Below are 27,803 nucleotides of genomic sequence, written 5' to 3' on the forward strand. Positions count from 1 at the left end.
TCTACCCTCTGTATCCGGGAATAGTCCAATAACCTCCATTTGATCGGCAGATGGAACAGACAAGCAACATCGTAGAGGGTGATCGTTAACTCCCCAACAGGAAAGTGGAAAGACGAGGTCTCGTTGTGTCACCTTTCACCAAATGCCCCTGCATGCTGTGGCTTATGGTACTATATTCGGTCATGCATAACCCGCCAAGTCAGGAACCAGCTACAACATCATTAAACCAGAGCCAACGGTTTAAGCAAATCAAATATTTTTCGCGAATGGTTCACATATTTTATGGTAGGTCGTTCCTGTCACAACAAAAAATAATGTTAGTTAAAGCATATAAATTCATTTGAACTATTTGTAATTAAAATAGTTAAATTAGAAAGTGCAAAAAAAAAACAACCTCGTCGGCCCAAATATGTCGAGCGGCATGGTCATGGTACTAAATCAAGAGGGATGTGTCAGAAGGCCCTCCCGGGAAGCCGCCCTCTTGTGAGTCATGAGCATCCTCGTCGTGCTCTGGGTGAACCTCAGGTACCTCCACCTCGACAACCTCATGCTCCTCCTCCGGGCTAACCTCACGAGAGCAAGATGTCCGACACAGCCTTCTCCTCGGTGCAGATGATGATCCTTCAGGCGCCTCATCCATTTGGACTTGGACTCGTACTCGACCCCGCCCCGTAGTCATTTTTTTTTATTAAAAAAAGGGGTGTTTTCAAAGATGCATATTCGAAGACACATTTTTTTAAAAAAAAGAGGGACTTCGAGGATGCATATCTGAAAATACCCCTTATGATTATAAATAGGTGTCTTCGGATATGCATCTCCAAAATATAGGGGTATTTTGTAATTTTCACCGCTGGTCTGCGAGTATGTATATGAGTGCAATGAGAAATCCCCTTCAATATTTTTATGGATTGAATAAATCACTGGGCTAGTTTAAATTATAGCCCAACAGAAATGATTGATTTTTTGAATCCATTTTAAAATGTAGAAATGAAATGATTTCAACTATGTTTTTAATTTAAAAAATCTGGCTATTTTGATTTTTTTTATCATTCTGATCAAATTATTAAATTTATTTTCTCATCAAAAAAATTTATTTTAACATTTTTGCAATTCAAAATTGGGAGTTAAAACTATTTATTAAGTCTGATTATTTTTTTTTGTAAAATTATTAATATTAAAACATTAAAAAAATATAGTAAATATTATAACAATAGTTTAGTCCTCTAATTGTGACAATTAAATCTTATAAAGCATTAAAGACGCGAATATGCCTTCTCTCCCTCAAAAGAATTTTTTTGTCTTTTTCTCTAATAGTATTAATCAAATCACAACAAAATCCTACATAAAAAAATAAAACATAAAATTAAAAAAATCAAGAAAGTAGAAAAACATAACTTGCTTCTAATTTATACTTTCTCATAAATAAGACTGACACATTGCTAATTTCACCCAAGGTAATAATAATAAGTAAGGGTTAAATACGTTTTTAGTCCTTATAAAAATGCGACCCTGCAATTTTAGTCCCTGTAAAAAATTTCTTCAATGAATGATCCTCATAAACTTTTCCGTTCCCAATAATGGTCCCTCCCGTTAGTTTTCACTAACGGAGGCTGACGTGGCACGCCACATGGAAGACAGCTTGAAAAGAATCTGAAAACGTTTGAAATTGCGGGGGTTTTAAACCTCCTCTAAACTAACCAAAGAAAAAAACAAAAAATATTGGTTATGAACTTTTCTCAAACACCTTGCAAGCAAGTTTGGCATATGAATTCAACAACTCAAAAACAGGGGCGGAAACACTGATTTTATTTTCTTTCATTTTCTACTCCATTCGAGATGAAGCAAAACTATATATCAAATCACTTTATCATCCATTCCCTGTTAACATTTGCACTTCAATTTAAGACCTGCAAAGCAGCTTCCTCCATAAAGGGTTTCACATTTCCTTTCCTGAAGCTGGCACATGCGATTTTGATGTATGTGTTTTCTCTTGCCAAATTTTGTTTGGGTTATTAGTTATGGTATATGGTTTCATAGAGTTTGGCTGAGGCTGCTGCATGGGATTTTGCAAATGAAAACAAAATTGAGATGGTTGTTATTAACACAACAATGGTTGTTGGACATCTCTTACAACCAGAGGTTAAAGAAAGTGTTAAACCAATTCTAGACTTAATAAATGGTAATTTTTATTTAGGGGTATTTGCAGATTATTGATAATTGTTTTGTGATAATTGTTTTGCCCATATTCACGCATATGAGATTGTTTCAGCTAGCGGAAGATATTGTTTGCTAGAGAGAATGGTACACTGTTCACAACTTGCTCAGATTTTACATGATCTGTACCAAACATTACAAATTTTAGACAAGTAAGTTCAATCATAAAGACACAATTTGAGGAACAATCTTGTCTCTTTTTTTCGTGCCCTGGATTTAAATGGTTAATTTTTTCCCTTTTTTTGTTTTTGTTTTTTACTAACATGCAGTTTATAATTTAATCAGTTGTGAGGATGATGAGCCATACATGCCATTGTATCAGTTTTCTAAGGAAAATATTAACAGTTTGGGAATCGAGTTTATTCCTTTAGAAGTCAGTCTCAATGTTCAATCAATGTTCACAACATCAATCAGTGTTCACTGCATATACATATTATTGTGCCCTGCTAAAATTAAAACAAAAAAACTAACACATGGAAGGATATGTTGGATCAGAAGAAGTTTGGTTATAGCAGGATAGGAAGGTTTGCCTATTTGGGATTAGCTTGCAAGATAACCTTTTTGTTTTGTTTGGTCTTTTCCACTGCAGGATAAGTAAAGTTTTATTGATTGTTACCATAGTTAGTTAAAGGCACTCATCATTACTATCATTTTTATTTGAAATATGAATTATGGGTTAGTTTTAAGAGCATAAATATTTTTGAACGAGAAGATTTTGAAGTCTTAGATGTTGGCTCTGATTCAGTAATGGTTATTCAAATGCTTCAAAAAGGTTGTGCTCCATGTCATGTGGGTTCTATGAAGAGTCGCTTTAGAGGAGGTTTAAAACCCCCGCAATTTCAAACGTTTTCAGATTTTTTTCAAGCTGTCTTCCACGTGGCGTGCCACGTCAGCCTCTGTTAGTGAAAACTAACGGGAGGGACCATTATTGGGAACGGAAAAGTTTATGAGGATCATTCATTGAAGAAAATTTTTACAGGGACTAAAATTGCAGGGTCGCATATTTACAGGGACCCCTGACATATTTAACCCAATAAGTAACAATCATACCCAACAACTTCTATATAACAATGTATTCCTCTTCTGTCATTTTATCTCCTAATCCACTTAATTCATTCCATCTATGAGACATGCATAAGAATGTTAAGAAAGCATTAGCCACTAATACACTAATAGAAAAAACTATACAAGAATTTTGTTGAAACTTGAAATCAAAATTGTCATCCAATGTGTTAAATATTTTTAATATGAATCCCAAATTAGCCATACCCAAAAGTTGATATGTAACACTATTTTATTGAGTAACAAATAATCCAATAATTGGCTAAACAACACCAATTTCCATCCATTATTTTAACCAATTTCTAACAATCAAGTAAGTCATATTTGCAAATTCCCATCAACCGAAAATTGTTCCAGTTGCAACCAACAAAGAATTATATTATCCAAACAAGTTAACAATCAAACAAAAACAAAGCTTATGCAAAAGTTTTATATGGCTCATCAAAATGAAGCAAGTTCCACCAATCAACAAAATAATGAATGCAAGTTTAAAATGCTCATCAACCCAAACTTGTTCCAGTTGCAACCAACAAAGAAATTATATCATCCAAACAAGTTAGCAATTCAGCAAAAACAAAGCTTATGTAAAAGTTTTATATGACTCTTCAAAATAATGCAAGTTTAGAATGAAGTTTAAAATTTAAGAAAATTGTTTTATAACCATGTTGTTGTAAATTCAATGCCAATAACGAAGTATAAAACAAGGAAAAAATAAAGAACAAAGAAGAAGAAGAACACAAGAATTGGTTATAACTGCTATTCTTTTACTTTCTCTTAGAAAATAAGATTACAAGTTGACAAGAATAACAAATAACCTCTCTCACCCTAAATTAGGATTTGCAGTATACAATGATGAGAGACTAGTATGCTATTTATAATAAAACCTAACAAACTAACTAATGGGCTTTTTCCACAAGGCCCATTACACAAGCTAACTTAATAAACAAGCTAACTTAACAAATTAGGGTTTAAACACTAAAACCTAATTTAACATGTCAATAACCCTATCATCTTCAACACCTGCATGCTAGATCCATCTTCGACTACAACATGCACATATCGACACCAGCATGTGAACAACCTTCGACTTCATGCTTAACCCTATCGAACTGTCGAACCAAGAAGCTACCCTTCGACCATACTAGAGTTCGATCCAATATCTCACAAATCTCCACCTTAGACCTAACTCTGCAATATCAAGGGAACAAACTAGCTTTCTTCATGCAGCTTTATCAACTGCATACAGTGGAAAAACTTGCAACTCAGTAATATCTTGGTGATCATATCAGCAACATTGTCCTCAGTCGAAACCTTCAGCACTTGGACTTCTCCATGCTTGATTACTTCTTTGACGAAATGCAGCCTCACATCAATGTGCTTAGTTCGCTCATGATACGCTGAGTTCTTCGAAAGGTGTATTGCACTTTGACTATCACATTTAACAGTGATACCTCGACCTTGAAGTTTCAGCTCCTTCGCAAAACCTTCAAGCCACAATGCTTCTTTCACAACTTCAGTTAGGGCAATATACTCCGCTTCAGTGGTTGATAGAGAAATAACCTTCTGAAGTGTTGCTTTCCAACGAATTGCAATGCAAAACATAGTGAAAACATATCCAAAAATAGATTTTCAAGAATCCATACAACCTGCATAATCAGAGTCGACATATCCTTCGATTACTGCTTTACCATATTCACCTAAGGCTCCACCATAAATTAGGACCCTGTTCAAAGACCCATTTATGCACCTTAAAATCCACTTCAATGCTTGCCAGTGAGCCTTTCCAAGATTCGCCATGTACTTGCTTACAAGACTTACTGCTTATGCTATGTTGGGTCTAGTACAGACCATAGCATACATCAAAGAACCTAATATATTAGCATATGGGATGCTATTCATATAGGATCTTTCGACATCAGTACTGGGAAACTGATCAATACTCAGCTTAAATTGAGGATTTGTTGGAGTCACAACTGGCTTCAAATTCGACATACCAAACTTTTCGAGAATCTTTCGTAGATATGCCTTTTGAGATAGGAATAACTCCGACTTCTTTCTATCTCTTTGAATGTCAATTCCAAGAATCTTGAAAGCAACTCCCAGATCCTTCATATCGAACTCCTTATTGAGTTCAGTCTTCACCCTCTTTATATCTTCAACATTGTTGCTTGCTATGAGAATATCATCCATATAAAACAACAAAATAACAAATGAATTACCAGGTCAAAATCTGAAGTAAACACAGTGGTCGAACTAGCTTCTAACGAAACTTATGCGTACCATGAACTTGTCGAATCTCCTATTCCACTGTCGAGGAGAGTGTTTCACCCCATATAAAGATCTCTTTAGCTTGCACTCATAATCTTCCTTCCCGTTTTTGACATATCCTTCAGGTTGCCTCACCAGGATTGTTTCATCTAGATCACAATATAAGAACGCAGTCTTCACATCCATCTGTTCCAGTTCAAGATCGAACTGTGCCACCATGGCAAGCAACATTCGAATGGACCTATGCTTCACAACAGGAGAAAACACATCATTGAAGTTGACACCTTATTTCTGAGTGAAACCCCTTGCGACCAACCTTGCCTTGTATCTTTTCGACGACACTCGTTCAATTCTTTCCTTAACTTTAAAAATTCATTTACAACTGTCATACCCCAAAATTTGCCATCCTGATTTTATTTCTACGGGTTTATGCTTTGCATATTATTTGCGTAACTGTGCATTTATTCATGCATACGTTCATTTTACGCACTTTTTATTCCAGTGTATAATTTAATGGCTCTAGTTTTATTTCACTAATTATCGTGGTTTATGGGTTTAATATTTAATTCTATCTTAATTTAAATTGAATTTTAAATTAAAACTATTAAACCATTTTAATTCATTATACCAATATTTTATCATTTTTAAGTGTATTGTTTGTTTGCTCTTACTAATGTGTTTAGGTACAAAAAGAAGAGGCCCACCAATCATTTCTTTGTATTTTTATAATTTTTATTTCTTTTATTTTGGATTTAATCATTTAAATTCAAATTAAATAAAAGGAAATTATTAAATTGAAAGGAAAAGATTGTGTAAATTTATTTTCCAAATATTCAGATCAATTCCCAATCAATCCCCATACCCAAAAACGTGAAATTAGGCTGGAAAATAGAATGGACCAAGATTGGAAAATTTGGAATCATGGACTGAATCAAATCTTCATTCTCCAATTCTAAAAGATTGGATTCAATATTATTGACCTAAAACTATCCCATATATATGCTGAACATGATCAGAAGAAAAGGGGGGATTGGAGCCGCTGCAAAAATTAGGGGAGAACTTCAAAAAAAACTGTATCCTCAAGTGCCATTGCCGGTCACGTTTTCAACCGATTCAAACCGTTCCAGGGATTCTAATAGCATTATCGGGGCTCTCTGAAGGATTCCAGTCCATCTTCGCGCATCAAAACCTTTGGAAAACGTAAATATGGGCTCACGCTTGAGCCATATGTTTCTTGACTTCGTTTGCATACATCCATGCATTTTTAATAAGAATTGATTGTGTATTTGTGTTTATAATGATACTTCTGTGCTTTCTGAATGATTTAATTGAGGATTAGGTACCTGTATCGATATCCGCCATTGTTAGGTCTTCTTGAGCTCCGATTTGGGGTTTTTCGCATGAGGCAAAATTAGAACAAAAAAAGGCCACCATCGTATTCAGGAGATCAAAAGCAATCGATCTATGGCCTCATAGTTCATTTATCTATGCTATTTTATGTTGTTTGATTTCGCAGGGATGTAGCTACAAACAAGGTCTGTCGCTAAAGCATATAACTACAGGAACTGTCCGTAGGTAAAAGTTCTGGCCAATCAGAACGAGGAAGATGACCTCGTGGCTTCCAACGATTGGGGCGATTTGAATCTGGGGCCCAACGCGCGCTTTTTCAGACTTCAGATAAATGTTTTCCTTTATGTTACTTAATACCCTGCGTTTTAACTGCGAATGTTCATTGGTCTGGTGGTACAGAAGCGCGCCCTATGTCTCTCATATGCTAAGGCATGTGTTCGAGTCCTGCTTGGGACCTATTTGTTTTGTCTACTTTATTTGTTACTTTGCTATCACAGATCAGATGTGTCCAGACCAGTGCAAGCCTACGATACACTTCCAATTCCCACCCTTGGATCTTCATGTGGTCTGATCTAGGAGCCAAGAACATGCTGGTGCACCGTGGGCCCTCAAGCGGGCGGCCACACCAAAAGATTCACGCTAAGTTCCTTTTAAATCTTTCTTTTTATTTTATTTTTTTATTATTATTATTATTTGTTAATTATTTCAAAAATATTTATAAACCTTTTAAAATTCCTTTTTTAAACATAATAGATAATTAAAATATTTATTTACCTATATTTGTTATTAGATAATTTTAACTATTTTAAATTAATTTAATTAGAATTGTTGGTTTAATAAATCATAAAATTTTATATAGAGGCCATATATTTAATCGAAACTTGTTTTTTCACCGATTTAATTAATTAGGTTAAAAAACCAATAATTAATTAAATTGGTTATTTGTTTCGTTAATTCTATTTTATTTATGCCCGAATCAAGGTTTACGAGAATTTGCCCTACACTAAAAATATTTTCTTGTGTCCTTTTCAGGGTTTATTTTCAGATGTCTTTCGACCACGCGCCATGCCTTTTACAAAGCTAAGTCTCGATTCAACTTTATATTTATTTTTCCTTTTCTTTTTTCACAAACCTGCTAATTTAAAAGAACTGTCCATACACTCACTTCCGATTATTTTCCTTTTAATTCTCAGATGTTCAGAGTCAATGCCTGAGGCAACCTCCGACTATCATCCTTCTCAATCAAAGCTAAGTTTCTATATCTATTTTCTTTTTTTCTTTTGTCCTTTTTATTTTGATTAGGGTTAACCGTACCTGCCATTGAATTGATAATGCACTCACCCCTTCGTATTTTTTTCTGTTGCCAATTTTTCAGGGTTAGCCAACCGCCAAAGCACGAATAGTCGGTAACCCTAAAGTCTAATCTCTTATATTATTACTTATGTCAAACCCGCTGGTTTCTTATTCCCCTCCCCTATTATTATGTATCTGTTATTGGCTTGTATTGGTTGGCCTTTTAAAGGCACTTAAACTGTATAATACTAATTGTTGTGGTTAGTAATTCTAGGGAGTGCAAGCCTGTAATTAACATAGAATAACTAATTATAACATAGAATAACTAATTATAAGATAAATTACTGAATCAAATCACGTGATTGTTGCACACACGCACACTTTTGGGGTAACCTCTTTGCTGCCTGTTGCCTTTGTTGCCTTGTGTTTTTGCAGAATAGCCATGTCCCTCGAATACGAGGATACCTCAGCCATGTTGCCTCGATTAAGATCAAGGGTCCCTAATGATGCTGCCTTCGATACACTAAACATGATCTCGACCCTCGGAAGTTGCATACGGAAAAGGCTGAGGTATCTTCTGGTTGCCTACGGAAGGCTATTCTGATCCTTCCCCTTAGACTACCTGCCTCTCTATGGCATGGGTCAGTCTTTGGGCGAATGATAATTCGATGACCCTTCTACCTCCAAACGAAAGGCCTCTTGCCCTCTTATGGCAAGGACTGACCCTTTCATTCTGAAAGGCTAAAAAGAGACCTATCATCTGAGTTTAAGGTAATTGCCCCTAATTGCCTTGCCATGCTCTATTTTCTATATTCTTTCTCAAAATTCTTCAAAAAACTGGCTACGCTCACTTTACGAGCTAAAGTCCATTTTTTCCTCTTTCATCTACATTTTCTGAAAACGAGCAAGCAAAGCAATTAAGAGCCCATGGAAAACCATGGATGCAAAGGGTGCCTTACACCTTCCCTTTGCATAAATTACCCCCCGAACTTAGATTTCTTTAAAAGGTTTTTTTCTGTTTCTTTTAGCCTTTCTGAATTTGTTTGGATAAAATAAAAGTCGGTGGCGACTCATGCTTAACCGCGACATCTCGATTATAAAAAAGTCAGTTCACCGTATTACAGAACTGGCGACTCTGCTGGGGATTTTTCGATAAAAAGAGGGGTTACCTTAAAAGTTTAGGAATCACTTAAATGTTTTCTATTGCTTGCTTTGCTTGTTTTATTTTTCAGGGTTGTTTTGGGAATTAATTGAAGGACGAATCCTACACCCGGATTCAAGTACATCTAAGATAGGAAGTGGCATAGTCATGGCGACCTCCTTCATGTATGTGGAGGATTGGTCAATATGAGAGTTCACGCTTGAGTTAGGCCTCTATGGGTGTTTACATGCTTCTCTTGTATGAGGGAGGTTCGTGTGGATACCTGTGGGTGAGTCGGAGCTCAAGGACCTTTAGTAACCTTTAACCCATCCTGACTTTTAGGAACGTAGTGGGGGGACTACTCTTGATGTATGTTGAGAGCATAGTCGCTACCCGATACTACAACTCAGATAGGTTCTTCCTCAAAGTATCATTGCATGGTATGTATGTATCATGTTCGAGGGTGCTTTAGGAGGGCTGACAATTCTGGGTAACTCGGTAGAACCCGTTGCTGATATCATCCTTATCCATAGAAATACCCTTGGGAAGGACACCTGATCAGACTCCATGCAAGCCTTAAGCCAAAAATTGTGTGACTTGTGTGACTTGTTGTGTTTGCTACTGACTTTCGTTTCCTTGCAGGTTTTGTTAAAAGGACTTGTTTGTCCTTACTATCTCACACTATGCCTAATGAACTGCATTCGCATAACACCATGACATCATGACATCATAAGCATAACATGTTTTAACTAACCCTTTCAAGGATCTTAGGAATTTAGGGCGCACAATTTCAGGTGCCTTTATCAAAGACTGAATTCCTATCAAGGGGCAAGAGGATTTATTTTCCTCTGGCCACATACCTTCCAATTCAACACCTACCAAGGGGCAAGAGGATTTATTTTCCTCTAGCCATATACCTTCAAGTTCAAAGATATCCCGAATCAGAGGCTATGACCCACTGGATATGGTGAGCTTGATTCCCATAGAAGAACACCAAAAATCAGAGTTCTTCAAACGAAGAAGCGACCAAATCATTTTTAAACGTTGCTAACTAAATTTCCAGAGATCCTTGAAAATAATTGCATCTGCATTCATAACATTACATTACAGCTTCCCACCACAGGTTTCTCACCTCCTCGCTGTTTATTTCAGCATCATGAATCTCGAGCAATCAGTCAAAGACCTTCAAGCTCAAAATGCCCAATTTCAAGATCTGATCCTGAACTTGTCCAAGGGGCAAGATGAACTGAAAGCGCTCCTTACCGAGACTAAAAAGAAGAAGAAGAAGGGTAAGAAGACTCAAGTGAAAAAGCTTAGACCGATCTTGCAACTCAGGGATGCTGAAACCTCTGAAGACAGTGATGAGGATGAGCAAGGTGATGATGCTAGTATCAAAACTGATGCAAAAAGTAACCATGATTCTGCCAAGCCCTCTGAAGAAGAAGAGGACCATTACCATGAGGATGAACATCCAGACGACAAATACAAGCTGCTTGAAGAACGTATGAAAGCCGTAGAAATTCAGAAGATACCTGGACTGGATTTTGAAGAACTGGGTCTCGTTCCTGGAGTCATTATTCCTCCAAAATTCAAGACTCCCGTCTTTGCTAAATATGATGGGGTTTCCTGTCCCAAGTTGCACTTGAGATCGTATGTAAGGAAGATTCAACCTCATATTGCTGATAAGAAACTCTGGATCCATTTCTTTCAAGAGAGCTTATCTGGAACTCAACTAGAATGGTATTATCAGTTGGAGGGTACCAATATCCGTACCTGGGAAGATTTGGTTGTTGCTTTCTATAAGCAATATCAATATAATTCTGACCTCGCACCGACTCGCATGCAACTGCAAAGCATGTCTATGGGACCCAAGGAAAGTTTCAAGGAATATGCTCAAAAATGGAGAGATCTAGCTGGAAGAGTCAAACCTTCCTTGGCTGACAGAGAGATGGTAGATATGTTCATGAATACACTGACTGGCCCTTTCTATAGTCATTTGCTGGGAAGTTCATCATCTGGATTCACTGAGCTTATACTGACTGGAGAGCGTGTTGAAAGTGGTATCCGAAGCGGAAAAATTCAGGTGGCTACTTCTTCCGGTACTGTAAAAAAGTCATACAATGGGAGGGATGAATCCGACGCTGTTGGGGCAATTTTGGTCTCTAATCAAGCATCGATACAACAACAAAACAACCAACGTAAACAAAGCGCATCCAAAAGACAATTCACAAATATCAACATGTCTTTGACTCAAGCGCTGCAACACTTGTTGAAAGCAGAGCTACTTATACAGATGGCTCCTCATCCAAATCCCAACACTTCCTCCCCTCGCTATAATCCCAACGCGAGATGTGCATATCACTCCAATAGTCCGGGACATGACACTGACAATTGCTGGACATTGAAGAATAAGATCCAAGACATGATCGATGCCGGAGAAATCAAGTTCGATCCTCCTGCAACTCCTAACGGGATCACTGCTCCCATGCCTAATCACAACAAGAGTGCTAATACGGTGGATGGCTAGAAGGATGGACTTTAAGATCATTAGTTTTACTTTCAACTGCAATTTCTTTTTCTGTTTGTTTAAACATTCGACTTATGATAGACATTATCTGTTTTAATAATCATCATCAGTGCATTGCATATGTTTGTCTTGAATAATTTATTTCGCTATCACTCATTTTAAATTGTGTCTTTACTTTGCATATGTTTTATTCAACTTCTGCTAAGCTGTAAGCCTTTTAAGGGAGGATGACGAAAACGATACCGCAACCTCATACAGTATGCTTTTGGGCGGACTATGCTGACGATGTACAGGCATTGTTTCAATTCCTAAATAGTGGAGATATAAGGATGATAATCCCTCGTCAACCCTTTTGAGCCTAAGAAGTAGAAGTTTCTTTCTTGTACTAATTAAAACCCTTGATCATAACCTGGGGCAGGGTAATTCTCAGTTAAATTGGTTGTGCATTCTATTTTAAGAGAATCATTCAGTACACCTTTCAACAAAGGTTTCAATCACAAGCGTTCATCCGCACACATCAAAGAAGTGTTGGAGATGTCAATCAAGAGCCAACGATGGTTCATCAATCATTAAGCAAGGCAGTCAATATCTTTCAAAAAAAATGATGAAAAAACATATATACAAAGAAAAGCCTACTAAGTCAAAATAAAAAAGGTGACTTAGGCAAAAATCAAGGCATCCCGCTGACTGTAATCTCAAAAATAAACAGTTCAGACAAAAGTTAGGGATATCAAAAGATGAAAACGGAGAAGTCAATAAATTCCTGAATAACACAATGTTGTGATTACCAAAAGGAAAAAGTGATTGCCGTCTCAAAAGTTCTCTTTGCTTGTGAACCATCAACATTATTAAAGGTGCAAACCCAAAAAGTCTCTTGGAACCTGAATGCATAAGTTGAATTAACTGAGCATAGGACTGAAGATCATCATGAAGAGGGGTGGTTACAATAAAATTTTGAGCCATTATCCTTTGTTTCTTAAAAACCGTGAACCAAGCCACGTTACAACCCTTGAAAGTCCTAACTGAAGCATGGTTAGTTCGAAAGCATACTGTCACCAAAAGGTATCCTGACTCCTTAAGGTTTATCACAAATGCTGAGTTGATGTTTCGTTTTTACAAATATCGTGTTTTTACAAATATCACGCTTGTACATCTCCTGTTTTAATAAAACTCAAGACAAACGTATGCATTGCATCTCATGAATACATTATTAAACATATTCTGCTGCATAATTTCAAATTTTAGCAACAGAAAGAATTTGCACAGGGTACAACTAATGACTGATAGTTATCCCGACAGACAAGATTACTCCGAAAAGCAATGTCTCCTACGTATACAAGGGGCATGACACGCTTCGCCCAATCAATCTGGGGCAATCAAGTCAAAATTCGAAGAATCTCTCAAATGCCCAAAAAGTCAAAGGCATACATCCCAAGTGGATTTCAAACTATTTCCCGATCAATCCGGGGCAATCAGGTCAAGTTTCAAAAATCTCTCAGAAGTATCAACAATCAGGGGCATGCACCCAAGTGGGGTCGAAGCTACTGCCTGATCAGTCAGGGGCATCAAACTAAGTACTAGGGGCATGTCATCCATAATACACATCTCATAAAGTCCTCGCAAGGTGAATCTTTCCAAAGTTCCTACTAGCAGGGGCAAATTTATGCAAGTCCAGTTTGACATCTTGATCAATACTCAGTGGTGTGTCCTAATCAAATCCCGGAATGGTAGTTACTATAATACTGGGGTAACTTTCACCCATGTCTCCCCACAGAGCCGGGTTCACAAGATCATATCCCCACAGAGTAATCATTAAGATATCTTCAAATGCTCTCGTCCCACAAAGACATGGCTCCCCAACAGAGTTTACGTCTTCAACACTACCGGTTCTCCAACACTCTGCTCTTCTCCAACATGGCTTACTAATATCTTTCATCCCCAGTCAGGATCCATCAAATTACTATTCATCCCCAAGCAGAAATCATAAATCCCCAGCTGGGCATCTTCAAGACAAGATCAAACATCAAAATCACTATGATACAGAGATTTATTTTCTCAAAAAAAAAAAAAAACTCTAAATAGCACAAGTCATACATCATATATTCATACATCGCATACATTACCTCATAATAAATTCATACATAACATACAAGTTTCTCATTTATTTTGAGAGACTGGTCACATAAATACATGCATCATGGCATTGTATGCTGCTAACTTTGTCTTTCAGGTAAGTTCCCAAGCAGACGAATATCATCAACAAATCAATTTTATCAGATATACATTCCGGAAGCTCGAACCCCGGACATTCTGAAAATTCCAAACAGATGCACATTCTGGAAGTATGACCCCTAGACTTCTGAAACATTCTTATCAGATATACATTCCGGAAGCTCGAACCCCGGACATTCTGAAAATTCCAAACAGATGCACATTCTGGAAGCATGACCCCCAGACTTCTGAAACATTCTTATCAGATATACATTCCGGAAGCTCGAACCCCGGACATTCTGAAAATTCCAAACAGATGCACATTCTGGAAGCATGACCCCCAGACTTCTGAAACATTCTTATCAGATATACATTCCGGAAGCTCGAACCCCGGACATTCTGAAAAATCCAAACAGATGCACATTCTGGAAGCATGACCCCCAGACTTCTGAAACATTCTTATCAGATATACATTCCGGAAGCTCGAACCCCGGACATTCTGAAAAATCCAAACAGATGCACATTCTGGAAGCTTGACCCCCAGACTTCTGAAACATTCTTACAACTCTCATCTTTTGACACGCATTCAAGACACAATTCAGAAACAATCCAAGATCTAATTCAGTTACTACGAACGGTGCTGACACGATCGACATTCGAAGATCTAATTCTATCACGACCAATCTCCAACAATTACTTCTCAATACCGTGGATACAGTCTAACGTACGACGTATTCTGACTCTCAAGGCTATCAAGTCCATCTCAATCATACATCTTCTCCAAACAACTGGATGGCATCTTTAAGCCCATCTCCAATAGACTTTTTCTCAAGGCCTGGATGGTACCTTTAAGCCCACCTCCGACAAAGGTCCATACTTCAGCAAGGGCAAATTTCTGGGCATTCTAGTGTTCAATCCTCTTCTACCCTCAGATTCCGACTGACATACAAATCACTCTACATCTTCAGGTTTAAGAAAATTGAACAGGGGCAGCTGTCATACCCCAAAATTTGCCATCCTGATTTTATTTCTACGGGTTTATGCTTTGCATATTATTTGCGTAACTGTGCATTTATTCATGCATACGTTCATTTTACGCACTTTTTATTCCAGTGTATAATTTAATGGCTCTAGTTTTATTTCACTAATTATCGTGGTTTATGGGTTTAATATTTAATTCTATCTTAATTTAAATTGAATTTTAAATTAAAACTATTAAACCATTTTAATTCATTATACCAATATTTTATCATTTTTAAGTGTATTGTTTGTTTGCTCTTACTAATGTGTTTAGGTACAAAAAGAAGAGGCCCACCAATCATTTCTTTGTATTTTTATAATTTTTATTTCTTTTATTTTGGATTTAATCATTTAAATTCAAATTAAATAAAAGGAAATTATTAAATTGAAAGGAAAAGATTGTGTAAATTTATTTTCCAAATATTCAGATCAATTCCCAATCAATCCCCATACCCAAAAACGTGAAATTAGGCTGGAAAATAGAATGGACCAAGATTGGAAAATTTGGAATCATGGACTGAATCAAATCTTCATTCTCCAATTCTAAAAGATTGGATTCAATATTATTGACCTAAAACTATCCCATATATATGCTGAACATGATCAGAAGAAAAGGGGGGATTGGAGCCGCTGCAAAAATTAGGGGAGAACTTCAAAAAAAACTGTATCCTCAAGTGCCATTGCCGGTCACGTTTTCAACCGATTCAAACCGTTCCAGGGATTCTAATAGCATTATCGGGGCTCTCTGAAGGATTCCAGTCCATCTTCGCGCATCAAAACCTTTGGAAAACGTAAATATGGGCTCACGCTTGAGCCATATGTTTCTTGACTTCGTTTGCATACATCCATGCATTTTTAATAAGAATTGATTGTGTATTTGTGTTTATAATGATACTTCTGTGCTTTCTGAATGATTTAATTGAGGATTAGGTACCTGTATCGATATCCGCCATTGTTAGGTCTTCTTGAGCTCCGATTTGGGGTTTTTCGCATGAGGCAAAATTAGAACAAAAAAAGGCCACCATCGTATTCAGGAGATCAAAAGCAATCGATCTATGGCCTCATAGTTCATTTATCTATGCTATTTTATGTTGTTTGATTTCGCAGGGATGTAGCTACAAACAAGGTCTGTCGCTAAAGCATATAACTACAGGAACTGTCCGTAGGTAAAAGTTCTGGCCAATCAGAACGAGGAAGATGACCTCGTGGCTTCCAACGATTGGGGCGATTTGAATCTGGGGCCCAACGCGCGCTTTTTCAGACTTCAGATAAATGTTTTCCTTTATGTTACTTAATACCCTGCGTTTTAACTGCGAATGTTCATTGGTCTGGTGGTACAGAAGCGCGCCCTATGTCTCTCATATGCTAAGGCATGTGTTCGAGTCCTGCTTGGGACCTATTTGTTTTGTCTACTTTATTTGTTACTTTGCTATCACAGATCAGATGTGTCCAGACCAGTGCAAGCCTACGATACACTTCCAATTCCCACCCTTGGATCTTCATGTGGTCTGATCTAGGAGCCAAGAACATGCTGGTGCACCGTGGGCCCTCAAGCGGGCGGCCACACCAAAAGATTCACGCTAAGTTCCTTTTAAATCTTTCTTTTTATTTTATTTTTTTATTATTATTATTATTTGTTAATTATTTCAAAAATATTTATAAACCTTTTAAAATTCCTTTTTTAAACATAATAGATAATTAAAATATTTATTTACCTATATTTGTTATTAGATAATTTTAACTATTTTAAATTAATTTAATTAGAATTGTTGGTTTAATAAATCATAAAATTTTATATAGAGGCCATATATTTAATCGAAACTTGTTTTTTCACCGATTTAATTAATTAGGTTAAAAAACCAATAATTAATTAAATTGGTTATTTGTTTCGTTAATTCTATTTTATTTATGCCCGAATCAAGGTTTACGAGAATTTGCCCTACACTAAAAATATTTTCTTGTGTCCTTTTCAGGGTTTATTTTCAGATGTCTTTCGACCACGCGCCATGCCTTTTACAAAGCTAAGTCTCGATTCAACTTTATATTTATTTTTCCTTTTCTTTTTTCACAAACCTGCTAATTTAAAAGAACTGTCCATACACTCACTTCCGATTATTTTCCTTTTAATTCTCAGATGTTCAGAGTCAATGCCTGAGGCAACCTCCGACTATCATCCTTCTCAATCAAAGCTAAGTTTCTATATCTATTTTCTTTTTTTCTTTTGTCCTTTTTATTTTGATTAGGGTTAACCGTACCTGCCATTGAATTGATAATGCACTCACCCCTTCGTATTTTTTTCTGTTGCCAATTTTTCAGGGTTAGCCAACCGCCAAAGCACGAATAGTCGGTAACCCTAAAGTCTAATCTCTTATATTATTACTTATGTCAAACCCGCTGGTTTCTTATTCCCCTCCCCTATTATTATGTATCTGTTATTGGCTTGTATTGGTTGGCCTTTTAAAGGCACTTAAACTGTATAATACTAATTGTTGTGGTTAGTAATTCTAGGGAGTGCAAGCCTGTAATTAACATAGAATAACTAATTATAACATAGAATAACTAATTATAAGATAAATTACTGAATCAAATCACGTGATTGTTGCACACACGCACACTTTTGGGGTAACCTCTTTGCTGCCTGTTGCCTTTGTTGCCTTGTGTTTTTGCAGAATAGCCATGTCCCTCGAATACGAGGATACCTCAGCCATGTTGCCTCGATTAAGATCAAGGGTCCCTAATGATGCTGCCTTCGATACACTAAACATGATCTCGACCCTCGGAAGTTGCATACGGAAAAGGCTGAGGTATCTTCTGGTTGCCTACGGAAGGCTATTCTGATCCTTCCCCTTAGACTACCTGCCTCTCTATGGCATGGGTCAGTCTTTGGGCGAATGATAATTCGATGACCCTTCTACCTCCAAACGAAAGGCCTCTTGCCCTCTTATGGCAAGGACTGACCCTTTCATTCTGAAAGGCTAAAAAGAGACCTATCATCTGAGTTTAAGGTAATTGCCCCTAATTGCCTTGCCATGCTCTATTTTCTATATTCTTTCTCAAAATTCTTCAAAAAACTGGCTACGCTCACTTTACGAGCTAAAGTCCATTTTTTCCTCTTTCATCTACATTTTCTGAAAACGAGCAAGCAAAGCAATTAAGAGCCCATGGAAAACCATGGATGCAAAGGGTGCCTTACACCTTCCCTTTGCATAAATTACCCCCCGAACTTAGATTTCTTTAAAAGGTTTTTTTCTGTTTCTTTTAGCCTTTCTGAATTTGTTTGGATAAAATAAAAGTCGGTGGCGACTCATGCTTAACCGCGACATCTCGATTATAAAAAAGTCAGTTCACCGTATTACAACAACTGACTAACCTTGCCCCAACAGGTTTCTTGATTAGTTCCCAAGTGTGATTATCATGAAGAGATTCCATCTCATCATCCATGGCCTTCAGCCATTCAGTCTTATTTTGAATCCTCATAACTTTCTTATAATCTCTAGGTTCATCATCAAGAACCTCACTGGCAGAGATTAATGCATAAGCTATAATATCTGCATACCTAAGTCTCTGAGGTGGATGGATGACTCTTCTTGCCCTATCTCTCGACAATAGGTAATCATCGACAATTTCCTCAACTTCCTCAGCATCTTCTGCTTCTTCTTCGACTTCATCTGGAATATGTAATTCAACATCAACTTGCTCCACCTCGACAGGAATCTCTACCTATTCCAGCTCTTTTGCACTTCGACCATCATCATCAATTTTCTTGAAAGCCATCTCAGCTTCATTGAAAACTACATCTCGACCGGTGATACACCTCCCGTGACCTGGCTCTAGGCACCATAGCCTATAAGCTTTGACTTCTTCAGGGTATCCCATGAACATGCATTTCAGAGCTCTAGGTTCGACCTTGTCTTGCCTAATGTGAGCATAGGCTACACAGCCAAATACTCCCAGTTTGTCGAGATCTGGTTGATGTCCCAACCAAACTTCTTTAGGTGTCTTCGTATCTAACGCTGTCGAAGGACATCTGTTTATTAGATATGTTGTTGTCGAAACAACATCAACCCAAAACACCTTCTTTAATCCAGCACTAGTCAACATGCATCTGACTCTCTCCAAAATAGTTCGATTAAACCTTTTAGCCAAACCATTTTGCTGTGGAGTACCTGCAGCAGTTCTATGCCTTGCAATACCAGAGGCAGCACAAAACTGTCGAACGCCTCATTGTAAAATTCAAGGCTATTATCGGTTCTCAACCTCTTAACCTTCCTTCTAGTTTGATTTTCGACCAGAGTCTTCCAACTTTTGAAATTCTCAAAAGTTTCATCCTTAGTCTTCTGGATGAATACCCATAACTTCCTGGAATAATCATCAACTATGGATAGAGAATACCTTGCTCCTGAATTTGATGGACACCTTGCAGGCCCCCAAAGATCAGCATGGATGTAATCAAGGGATCCATGTGTTCTTTGTTTGCCTTTGTTGAACTTCACTCTGAGAGATTTTCCAAGTACACAGGGTTCACAAAACTTAAGCTTTTCGACTCTGTCTCCACCAAGCAGATTTTGTTTCCCTAATTCGACCAGACCCCTTTCACTGACATGGCCCAATCTCATGTGCCAGATTTCTATCTTTGACAAAGGTTTCATGGATGCAACATTTTTCGAACCACTTACAACTTCAACCTCAAGGGTATACAAGCCTTGTTTCTTCACGCCTCTCAAGACTTCCTTCGACCCCTTCATGACTCTTAGGATACTCTTCTCTCCTTGGAAAACATATCCTTTCTTGTCAAATTCACCAAGAGAAAGTAAATTTCTCTTCAAATCAGGAACATACCCGACTTCAGTCAACAACCTTATTGACTCATCATGGAGCTTGAATCTCATAGATCCAACACCTGCAATATTGCAAGCTTTGTTGTTTCCCAGCAATACAGATCCACCATCTTGACCACATAATTCCTCGAACAAGTCTTTGTTTGGAATCATGTACCAAGTGCAACCTGAATCCATAATCCACTCTCTTCTCGAGTCACTGCTCAAAACCACAAGAACATCAGATGATTCGAAATCATCTTGAACAATGGCTGCATTGCCATTATCCTTACCTCCATGATCTTTCAGGCATTCAGGGCACACCTTTCTTGTGTGACCCTCCTTTTTACAATGATAGCATCGAATGCCAGATGCTTCGTCACTATAAGACTTTTGTCGACTTTTGCCTTTATTCTTGTCGAAATTACCATCCTTTCACAAGAATTTTCCCTTAACGGCCAAACCTTCACCAACAGTTGAAGGTTTATACTCCTTTAGTTTGTTCAAGTCCTTAAATACAGGGCTGCTTGAACTTCTTCAAAGGTCAGGGACTCCCTTCCATACATGAGAGTTTCTTTGAAGTGAGCATGTGTTCAAGGCAAAGCACACAATAGTAACAATGCTTGATCTTCATCATCGATCTTCACATCAATATTTTCAAGATCAAGAATCATCTTATTGAACATGTCCAACTGCTCAGCCAACACTTTGTCTTCAATCATCTTGAATGAATACAAAGCTTGCTTCAGGTAGAGTGGATTTATCAACGATTTGGTCATGTACAAAATTTCAAGTTTCACCCATAACCCTGATGTCGTCGTCTCCTTTGATACCTGCCGGAGAACCTTATCACCAAGCCTCAACAAAATTGTGCTGTGTGCTTTCTCGATCATGGTTTTCTTCTCTCTATCCGTTAACGCATCGTCCATAGCCGCCGCTCCCTAAGCAATCCTGCTGAACCAGTAAGACTTTCATCTTCAAGCGCCACAGATAGAAATCGTTCACTCCGGTAAACTTTTCAATCTCATACTTTGTTGAAGGCATCTTCTCCATGCTCACCACACCAATTTTTTGTGAATTCAATGCCAATAACGAAGTATAAAACAAGGAAAGAATAAAGAACAAGAAAGAAGAAGAACACAAGAATTGGTTATAACTGCTATTCTTTTACTTTCTCTTAGAAAACAAGATTACAAGTTGACAAGAATAACAAATAACCTCTCTCACCCTAAATTAGGATTTGCAGTATACAATGATGAGAGACTAGTATGCTATTTATAATAAAACCTAACATACTAACTAATGGGCTTTTTCCACAAGGCCCATTACACAAGCTAACTTAATAAATAAGCTAACTTAACAAATTAGGGTTTAAACACTAAAACCTAATTTAACATGCCAGTAACCCTAGCATATTCGACACCTGCATGCTAGATCCATCTTCGACTACAACATGCACATATCGGCACCAGCATGTGAACAACCTTCGACTTCATGCTTAACCCTGTCGAACCAAGAAGCTACCCTTCGACCATACTAGAGTTCGATCCAACATCTCACACATGTAATAACCAAACAAATTTAACACAAAGAGAACTTACAGTGTTGCTACCATGCCCAATTTCTTTATCTATTAGCATACTCTGTTTCATCTCCTCATATTCATAAAATATTGAATGCAAGATCTAAATGAAGTAATATCAATGTAAGAAAATAATTATGACCGGTAAAAATCAGATAAATTCAACAGAAATAAGACAAGTTCGTACTAAAAAGCGACTTTGTGTATACGCCATCATTTGCTCTTTTCGGAGTGCTATTCAAAAGTTCAAAACACATTGAAGCAAAATACTTAGGATTATATCAATCAAATATGTTAAGAACAATTTTCCACGAACCAACCAAACAAATAGACATTAGATTTCATGAAAAATAAAATATTAGAAAGCTTCTTTAATGTCCACCCCATTCAAGAACATCATTCAACTGATCCAAACACAATGCATGAGTTCATAAGAAAACAACAAAGATCATAAGATAATTCATATTTTAAGAAATAAATAAATACATTATATTTATATAATCACATAACCTCCTTGTATTATAATTTATTTTCAAGCAAATTTTCTAATAAACAATCGAGAGTTTTAAGTTCCAGTTTATCATGTCACTCCCCAATATTCCAACGAAAGTATAAAGCAACACATCCAAACTAAAAAAGAAGAGCATATAAACAACAAAGAGAACTTACACTGGGTTGCTACCATGCCATACTCTATTGTTGTCTATTTGCTCACTCTCAAGTTCATCTCTTCACAATATTCCAAATCCTTCAATATTGAAAAACATAATCAAAGAATCCTAATCCTGAAAGAAAGAGAGAGAATGAGAATGGTAACCACTAACCCTAATCCTGAAACATCCAAATCACTCCAATATCGTTACTTCAAGAAAAAAGAAGAAGAAAATGAAGAGATAACTTACAGAGGCAACTTCTTCATAGCACAACGACATCAGAAATTGGAAGAGACAACTTCTTCGTAGCCCAGCGAATACGGAAACCCTAATGAGTGAGGGTGATGAAAACTTGGAAGTTGTGGTGTCATTTTTTTACCTCCCCGTTTCACTTAGGAGGACGGCACGCTGAACCTTTCACGCGAAATTTGGAAGGAGAGAGGCGCCCTTGTGGGATGAATTTTATTTCAGTTCTTCCTACGATAGCACACGAACTTTTTAATTATCCTACGAGGAGGAAGGGGAAAAAGATCTCAAATAAACCCTAGGAGTTTTCTAGGTGTGGGGATTTCACCTAATCAGATTTTCTGGAGTCCGGGAGGTCGGTTATACATAGGGAAGGTTTTAAGCACCCTACATATCCGTAGTACTCTACGGGAACCTTCTCTGTGTCTATGTGTTTGTGTTTCTACTTAATGGGAAAGTTTCTCCTTTGTGTTAGGAGAGAGAATTGAAAGGCAGATGAACTAACTGTTTTTGGTTTTTGATTAGCTCGCTGATATTCCTTATGAATCTCATGCCTACATATCCCTAATGGAAGTTAGATCTTTTTGTAGTTCGAGGAACTAATTAGGGAAATGAATTGATTTTTGGGTGCCTTGTTTAAAGCTCAAGGTTGAAGCTTGAATTAAATCTCTGTTTACAGGAAAGAGACATGAAGTCATCTTTATAGAGAGGTATTTATACTATTCCACCACAAACATTAAAAGTGACAGAAAAGCGGGATTCGTTTCATAAGAGAGGGACCTTACTTGTGTGTGTGCAAGTATGCCAGTCGCGGTCTCTTGAATGAAAGAAAGATTCTCAATCAGTTTTTAAATGTGGTGAAATAGGAGAAATATCTCTCTATAGAGATAAATCATGTCTATCTACTGTATGAAAGATTTGAATTTGACTGGCTTGTATGAGGCCCAAGCTTGAGGCTTAAAGAGTTTTGACTGACTCTGGGAGATGACTCCACTGGGGATTGACTTTGACTGAAGAAATTTGTGTTTTGTATGAAGCTCAGAATTGTGGCGGACTTTAGTTGGAGAGTGTTTGTTTTATTTGATTGATTTATTTGGTGTTCTGTACAAAGCCCAAAATTGTGGCTGACTCTATCTAGGGAGACATTGTTTTCTGCCTTGTATGAATCCCAAGGTTGTGGCTGACTTAGTGAGGAAAAGACCCCAAGGGTTATAAATCTTTTGACATAGGAAATGATGTTTATATGTCTTGTACAAAGCCCAAGGTTGTGGCTAATCTTGATGGGGAAGGACTCACTGTGGAGACTCTATTATCTGCCTTGTACAAAGCCCAAGGTTGTGGCTGACTATGAATGAGGGAAGATCTACCATTTTGGGATCTTTTGACCCAAAGGGGAATATCTGCCTTGTAAAAAGCCCAAGGTTGAGGCTAAATTTGTGGAGGGTTACTCTGCTGTGCAGAGATTGAATATTGACCCTACTGGGGAATTTGCTTTTATTAAGCAGAGATTGATGAATGAAAGGCCAGAGTTGAAGGTTGACCTTACTGAGGAATTTGTTTGAGTGATTGAGACTGACCCAGGGTTGACTCTACCGGGGAGTTTTGAAGGTTTGAATGAAGGATGATTTGGAAGCAAACCCTTTCCAGGGAATTTATGAAATGAAGGAGTGTTTTTTGAGGCTAACCCTTTCCAGGGAATTTTGTGATTTGAAGGATGTTTTGGAGGCTAACCCTTTCCAGGGGATTTTTTGAAATGAAGGAGTGTGATTTGGAAGCTAACCCTTTCCAGGGAATTTTGTGATTTGAAGGATGTTTTTGGAGGCTAACCCTTTCCAGGGAATTTTGACTTATGAGAGATTGATTTGGAAGCTAACACTTTTCAGGGAATTTTATGAAATGAATGATTGGGTAGCACTCCATTGATATGAAAATGATGAAAGGATTGATTTATACTTCTTGTTTAAAGCCCAAGATTAAGGATGACTTGGCTGAGGAAATTCCAAAGGTGGAATCTAGACTCTACTAAGGAGAAGACTTATTGAAGATTGAAGATATAGGTGACAGAGACTGTCCATGTCTCTCATTCCAAAAGGTGAACTCAATATTGAGATTGAGACATTCTTAGCTTATTTGTGAAGTCTGGTTTGAGGAATAGAAAAATCTCACCAGGGTGGGCTAAAAGGTGACTAAAGACCTGTTCCTATGTTTATAAGAAACCTGATGGGTCCTTGTACACAAGCTCAAGAGGAAGCTGTAAATATGCTTTTAAGAATCCTGTGGGTCCTTGTATTGTAATCCCAAAAGGAGGCTAATCGAGGGTCATTGAGGGTCCTTGTTATAGCACAAGAGAAAGCTATGTTGGATTTGAACTTAGGTTGGCTCTAAGTAAATGGGTAAGAGGTTTCACCGGGAATAATTCCTCTTGGGTGGATGTGCCCTATTTTTGTTCTAAGGCTTTTTTCAAGATGTTTCACCGGGAATAATTCATCTTGAGGTTGAACTAAGGAAATCTAATTAGGAAAAAGCCTTCACCGGGAAGACATTCTCAATCCTAGGCCACAGTCCTATAATATATATACAGTTTATTTGTCCTAAGGTTGTTCTCAGACGGAGTTCTAAACAATGTATATACAGTTTATATTTGACAGTAATTTAAATGAAAGCTGTAAATTGAAAGTTGTAAAGCCTAACCTGGATGAAGAGGAGGCCTTTGAAAGATGTATGTACAAAGGGGTTGGGTCTTAGACTCAAAGAGAGGCCCATGTGAAATGGATTTGAAGTTCTGTTGAAAACAAGATTGAAAGTTTGATTGAAAAACAGTTGAATGTTTTTGTTTTGAAAGCAGAAGAAGTGAAGATGGACACTAGGTCACATAGGTATATGAAGAGTTTCACCGGGAATAATGCCCTTTAATACCGAGAAGAAAGTTTTGAAAACAGATGAGAAGTTTTCTATTTAAAGATGATTTGAAAACAAACTAAAAAAGAAAAGGTGTTGGGTCTTACACTCTATTAGAGGCCCATGGATTTATTTAATGTTTATGAAAAACAGTTGAAGATGATTTGCTGGAGGATTCAAGGTTTTGTTGTTTGAAAACCTTAATCGTCTGTTTAATTTAGAGATTAAAACAGTTTTGAATTTTTGACAAAATTCAACTTAATCAAGATAAAAACAAAGTCTATACTTTAATTAAGACCTAATGGATTAGGGTTTCATTACAAAATTATTTACAAGAGATTAGGTTTTGAAAACTATATTTAAGGTATTTTAAAATACTTAAAAATATGTCATTTTAAACCTAATAAAAAGTGTCAAATAAATAATATTTTTTTGTGATTTTGTTTTATTCGTAAAATAGATATATTAAATGACAAGTGTGTGAAAAATCAAAAGAAAATGATTTAATTTGATAGGTGAATTAATTATGTGAAGTTGTGAAGAAATTAAGTGAGAAAAGTGGTAAAAAAAATAGGCTTTGTCTCCACCAAGGCTTGAACTCACGCCCTTGAAGCCACTGCTCAAAACACACACCAGCCAACCAACGCGCGCTTGGTGACATAATAGTGGCTCCAGTTCAATACATGTGTTAAACAAGTGTATAGAAAATGAAAAAAATAAAATCAAAAGGTCTGGGGCGACGGGGATTCGAACCCTAGACCTTGGGCACACGCTTCACACAAACTCACATTACCAACTGGGCTATAACGATGTATTCGTTATTTGTACGCCTTGTATTAAAAATATATTAAACTCGTTTCTGAATGTTTGAAAATGGCGCCACCACCATCTTCATCTTCAACCCCAAGCTTCCAAGAATTTGAATTTCTAACTCTCTCGTTTCTCAATCAAATTGGATGATGTAAACATCAAACTTGCTCTAAATTCTCTCACGATTTCAAATATGTAACTATCATAAACTATAATTAACTATAGCTAATGAATTAACAAGAAAACGTGAAGAACCCTAGATTTTGAAAATGAAATTAAATGATGATGCTGAAGAATAAATGAATGATGATAGAGGGTTTTTAATCCTCTGATGATGCTGAATGAACTGGTATCGAGTTTTAGCAAAATAAGTGCATGAATTAAAGAGGTGGAGTTCAAAAATTTACCTCTGAAATTGAAGGTCGTGGTGATGGTGGAGATCTTCTGGCTAAGGTTGGATGATTGCAAAATCTTCCCGGGACCTCGTTGATGCTATCTGGGCACTTGAATTGCTTTGAAAACCTCTGAATCAATCTACTCGACCCCTCTTGCTTGAGCTTCAAGTGAAAATGGAAGGTGGTGATTCTGCACTTACAGTTGAGCTGCGACCATCTGAATAGCTTCACTACACCCTAAGGAACATGTTGAAATGCTTAGGAAGCTTTGACACCTTCTGAACGGTTATGCACGACTCCAACTGACTTGGCTCCAAGTTGAAAGTGATGAAGGTGTTCTTGCACTTACAGAAGTATTCCAGATGTTTGGATCACACTAGTGCAAAAATACCTTTTTAGTAGAAGTTGTTAAGTCAGTTCACTTGCTATAAGAAGTGACGCGGTGGCAAATTCGTAAATATTTGTAATTTAGTTAGGTCGGGTGCATTTAAAACCGACTTAACAAATATTAAATAAAAAAAATTAATTTAGATTTAATTTCTTAAGTCGCCTGTAATTATTAACTGACTTAAGAAGTCTATTTGTGAAGTCAGTTATCACCCACCAGACCTAAGAAATTTTATTTAATAATAAATTAATTAAATAAGAAATAGAGTGATTTTCTATTTTCACGTGAACACTTGTTGTAAAGAGTCAGACTGCACGCGGAAAGTGAAATCCAACCTAAGCCTATTATTCCTCGTCCGTGAAAAAAAACCCCAATTTCTGGATCTCTCTCTATTCACCTTTCCTTATCCCCTTTTAACCCTTCGCATCGACAGTTTCAACTTTTTTATACCGATTCTCATTCTCTAATCCAAAGCTTCGATTTCTTGTTCTCTGCTCCGAAACTTGTTCGATTTCATATTCCTTCACCCACTTTTGCAGCAGTCACTCACCAAGGCGTAATATCTGACGACGAAGGTGAACCCTAATCCCCTATTTCATTATCAGCATAATGTTTTCCTCTTCTAAGTGTTTCTTTTGGTTCTAATCGGGACCCTAACTTTTTTGGTATTCAATTGGTGTAGATGAAGTTGAGCTTGATATTGATAAGAGAGAGGATGAAGAAGAATTGGAAGAGGGAGGTGGAGATATCGACAAGGATGATGAGGATGAATAAGAGGGTATGGACATTGATTGTTCCGAGTTTTCTTATATTTGTTGTTTACCATGTGTCTGTGGGTAAATGTTTAGAATATCGGGGATTTAAAATCAGGGTTTCCTATGTGGCATTGTTTGATATTGGCGTGAACTAGTGTTAAGTGCTAGAAAGG

At 37.2% G+C, this 27,803-nt stretch overlaps 1 protein-coding gene across 1 annotated transcript; it reads left to right on the forward strand.

Annotated features, from left to right (window-relative positions):
* The first annotated feature begins 1,577 nt into the window (after window positions 1-1,577).
* On the forward strand, window positions 1,578-27,649 carry LOC131658385 (cinnamoyl-CoA reductase CAD2-like). Its single transcript, XM_058927684.1, has 7 exons — window positions 1,578-1,589; window positions 2,038-2,179; window positions 2,270-2,366; window positions 2,500-2,587; window positions 7,061-7,119; window positions 7,392-7,459; window positions 27,558-27,649. The coding sequence occupies exons 1-7, from the start codon at window positions 1,578-1,580 to the stop codon at window positions 27,647-27,649; spliced, it is 558 nt and encodes a 185-aa protein (XP_058783667.1).
* The last annotated feature ends 154 nt before the right edge of the window (window positions 27,650-27,803 follow it).

This window comes from Vicia villosa, linkage group LG3, assembly GCF_029867415.1.
Source record: "Vicia villosa cultivar HV-30 ecotype Madison, WI linkage group LG3, Vvil1.0, whole genome shotgun sequence".
NCBI classification, from domain to species: Eukaryota; Viridiplantae; Streptophyta; class Magnoliopsida; order Fabales; family Fabaceae; genus Vicia; species Vicia villosa.

What these genes read in the sequence shown, in the direction of transcription:
- LOC131658385 (XM_058927684.1), top strand. An exon ending in AATTCTAGACTTAATAAATG is followed by an intron (nt 2,180 to 2,269) that starts GTAATTTTTATT and finishes AGATTGTTTCAG; the next exon opens with CTAGCGGAAGATATTGTTTG. An exon ending in ACATTACAAATTTTAGACAA is followed by an intron (nt 2,367 to 2,499) that starts GTAAGTTCAATC and finishes TAATTTAATCAG; the next exon opens with TTGTGAGGATGATGAGCCAT.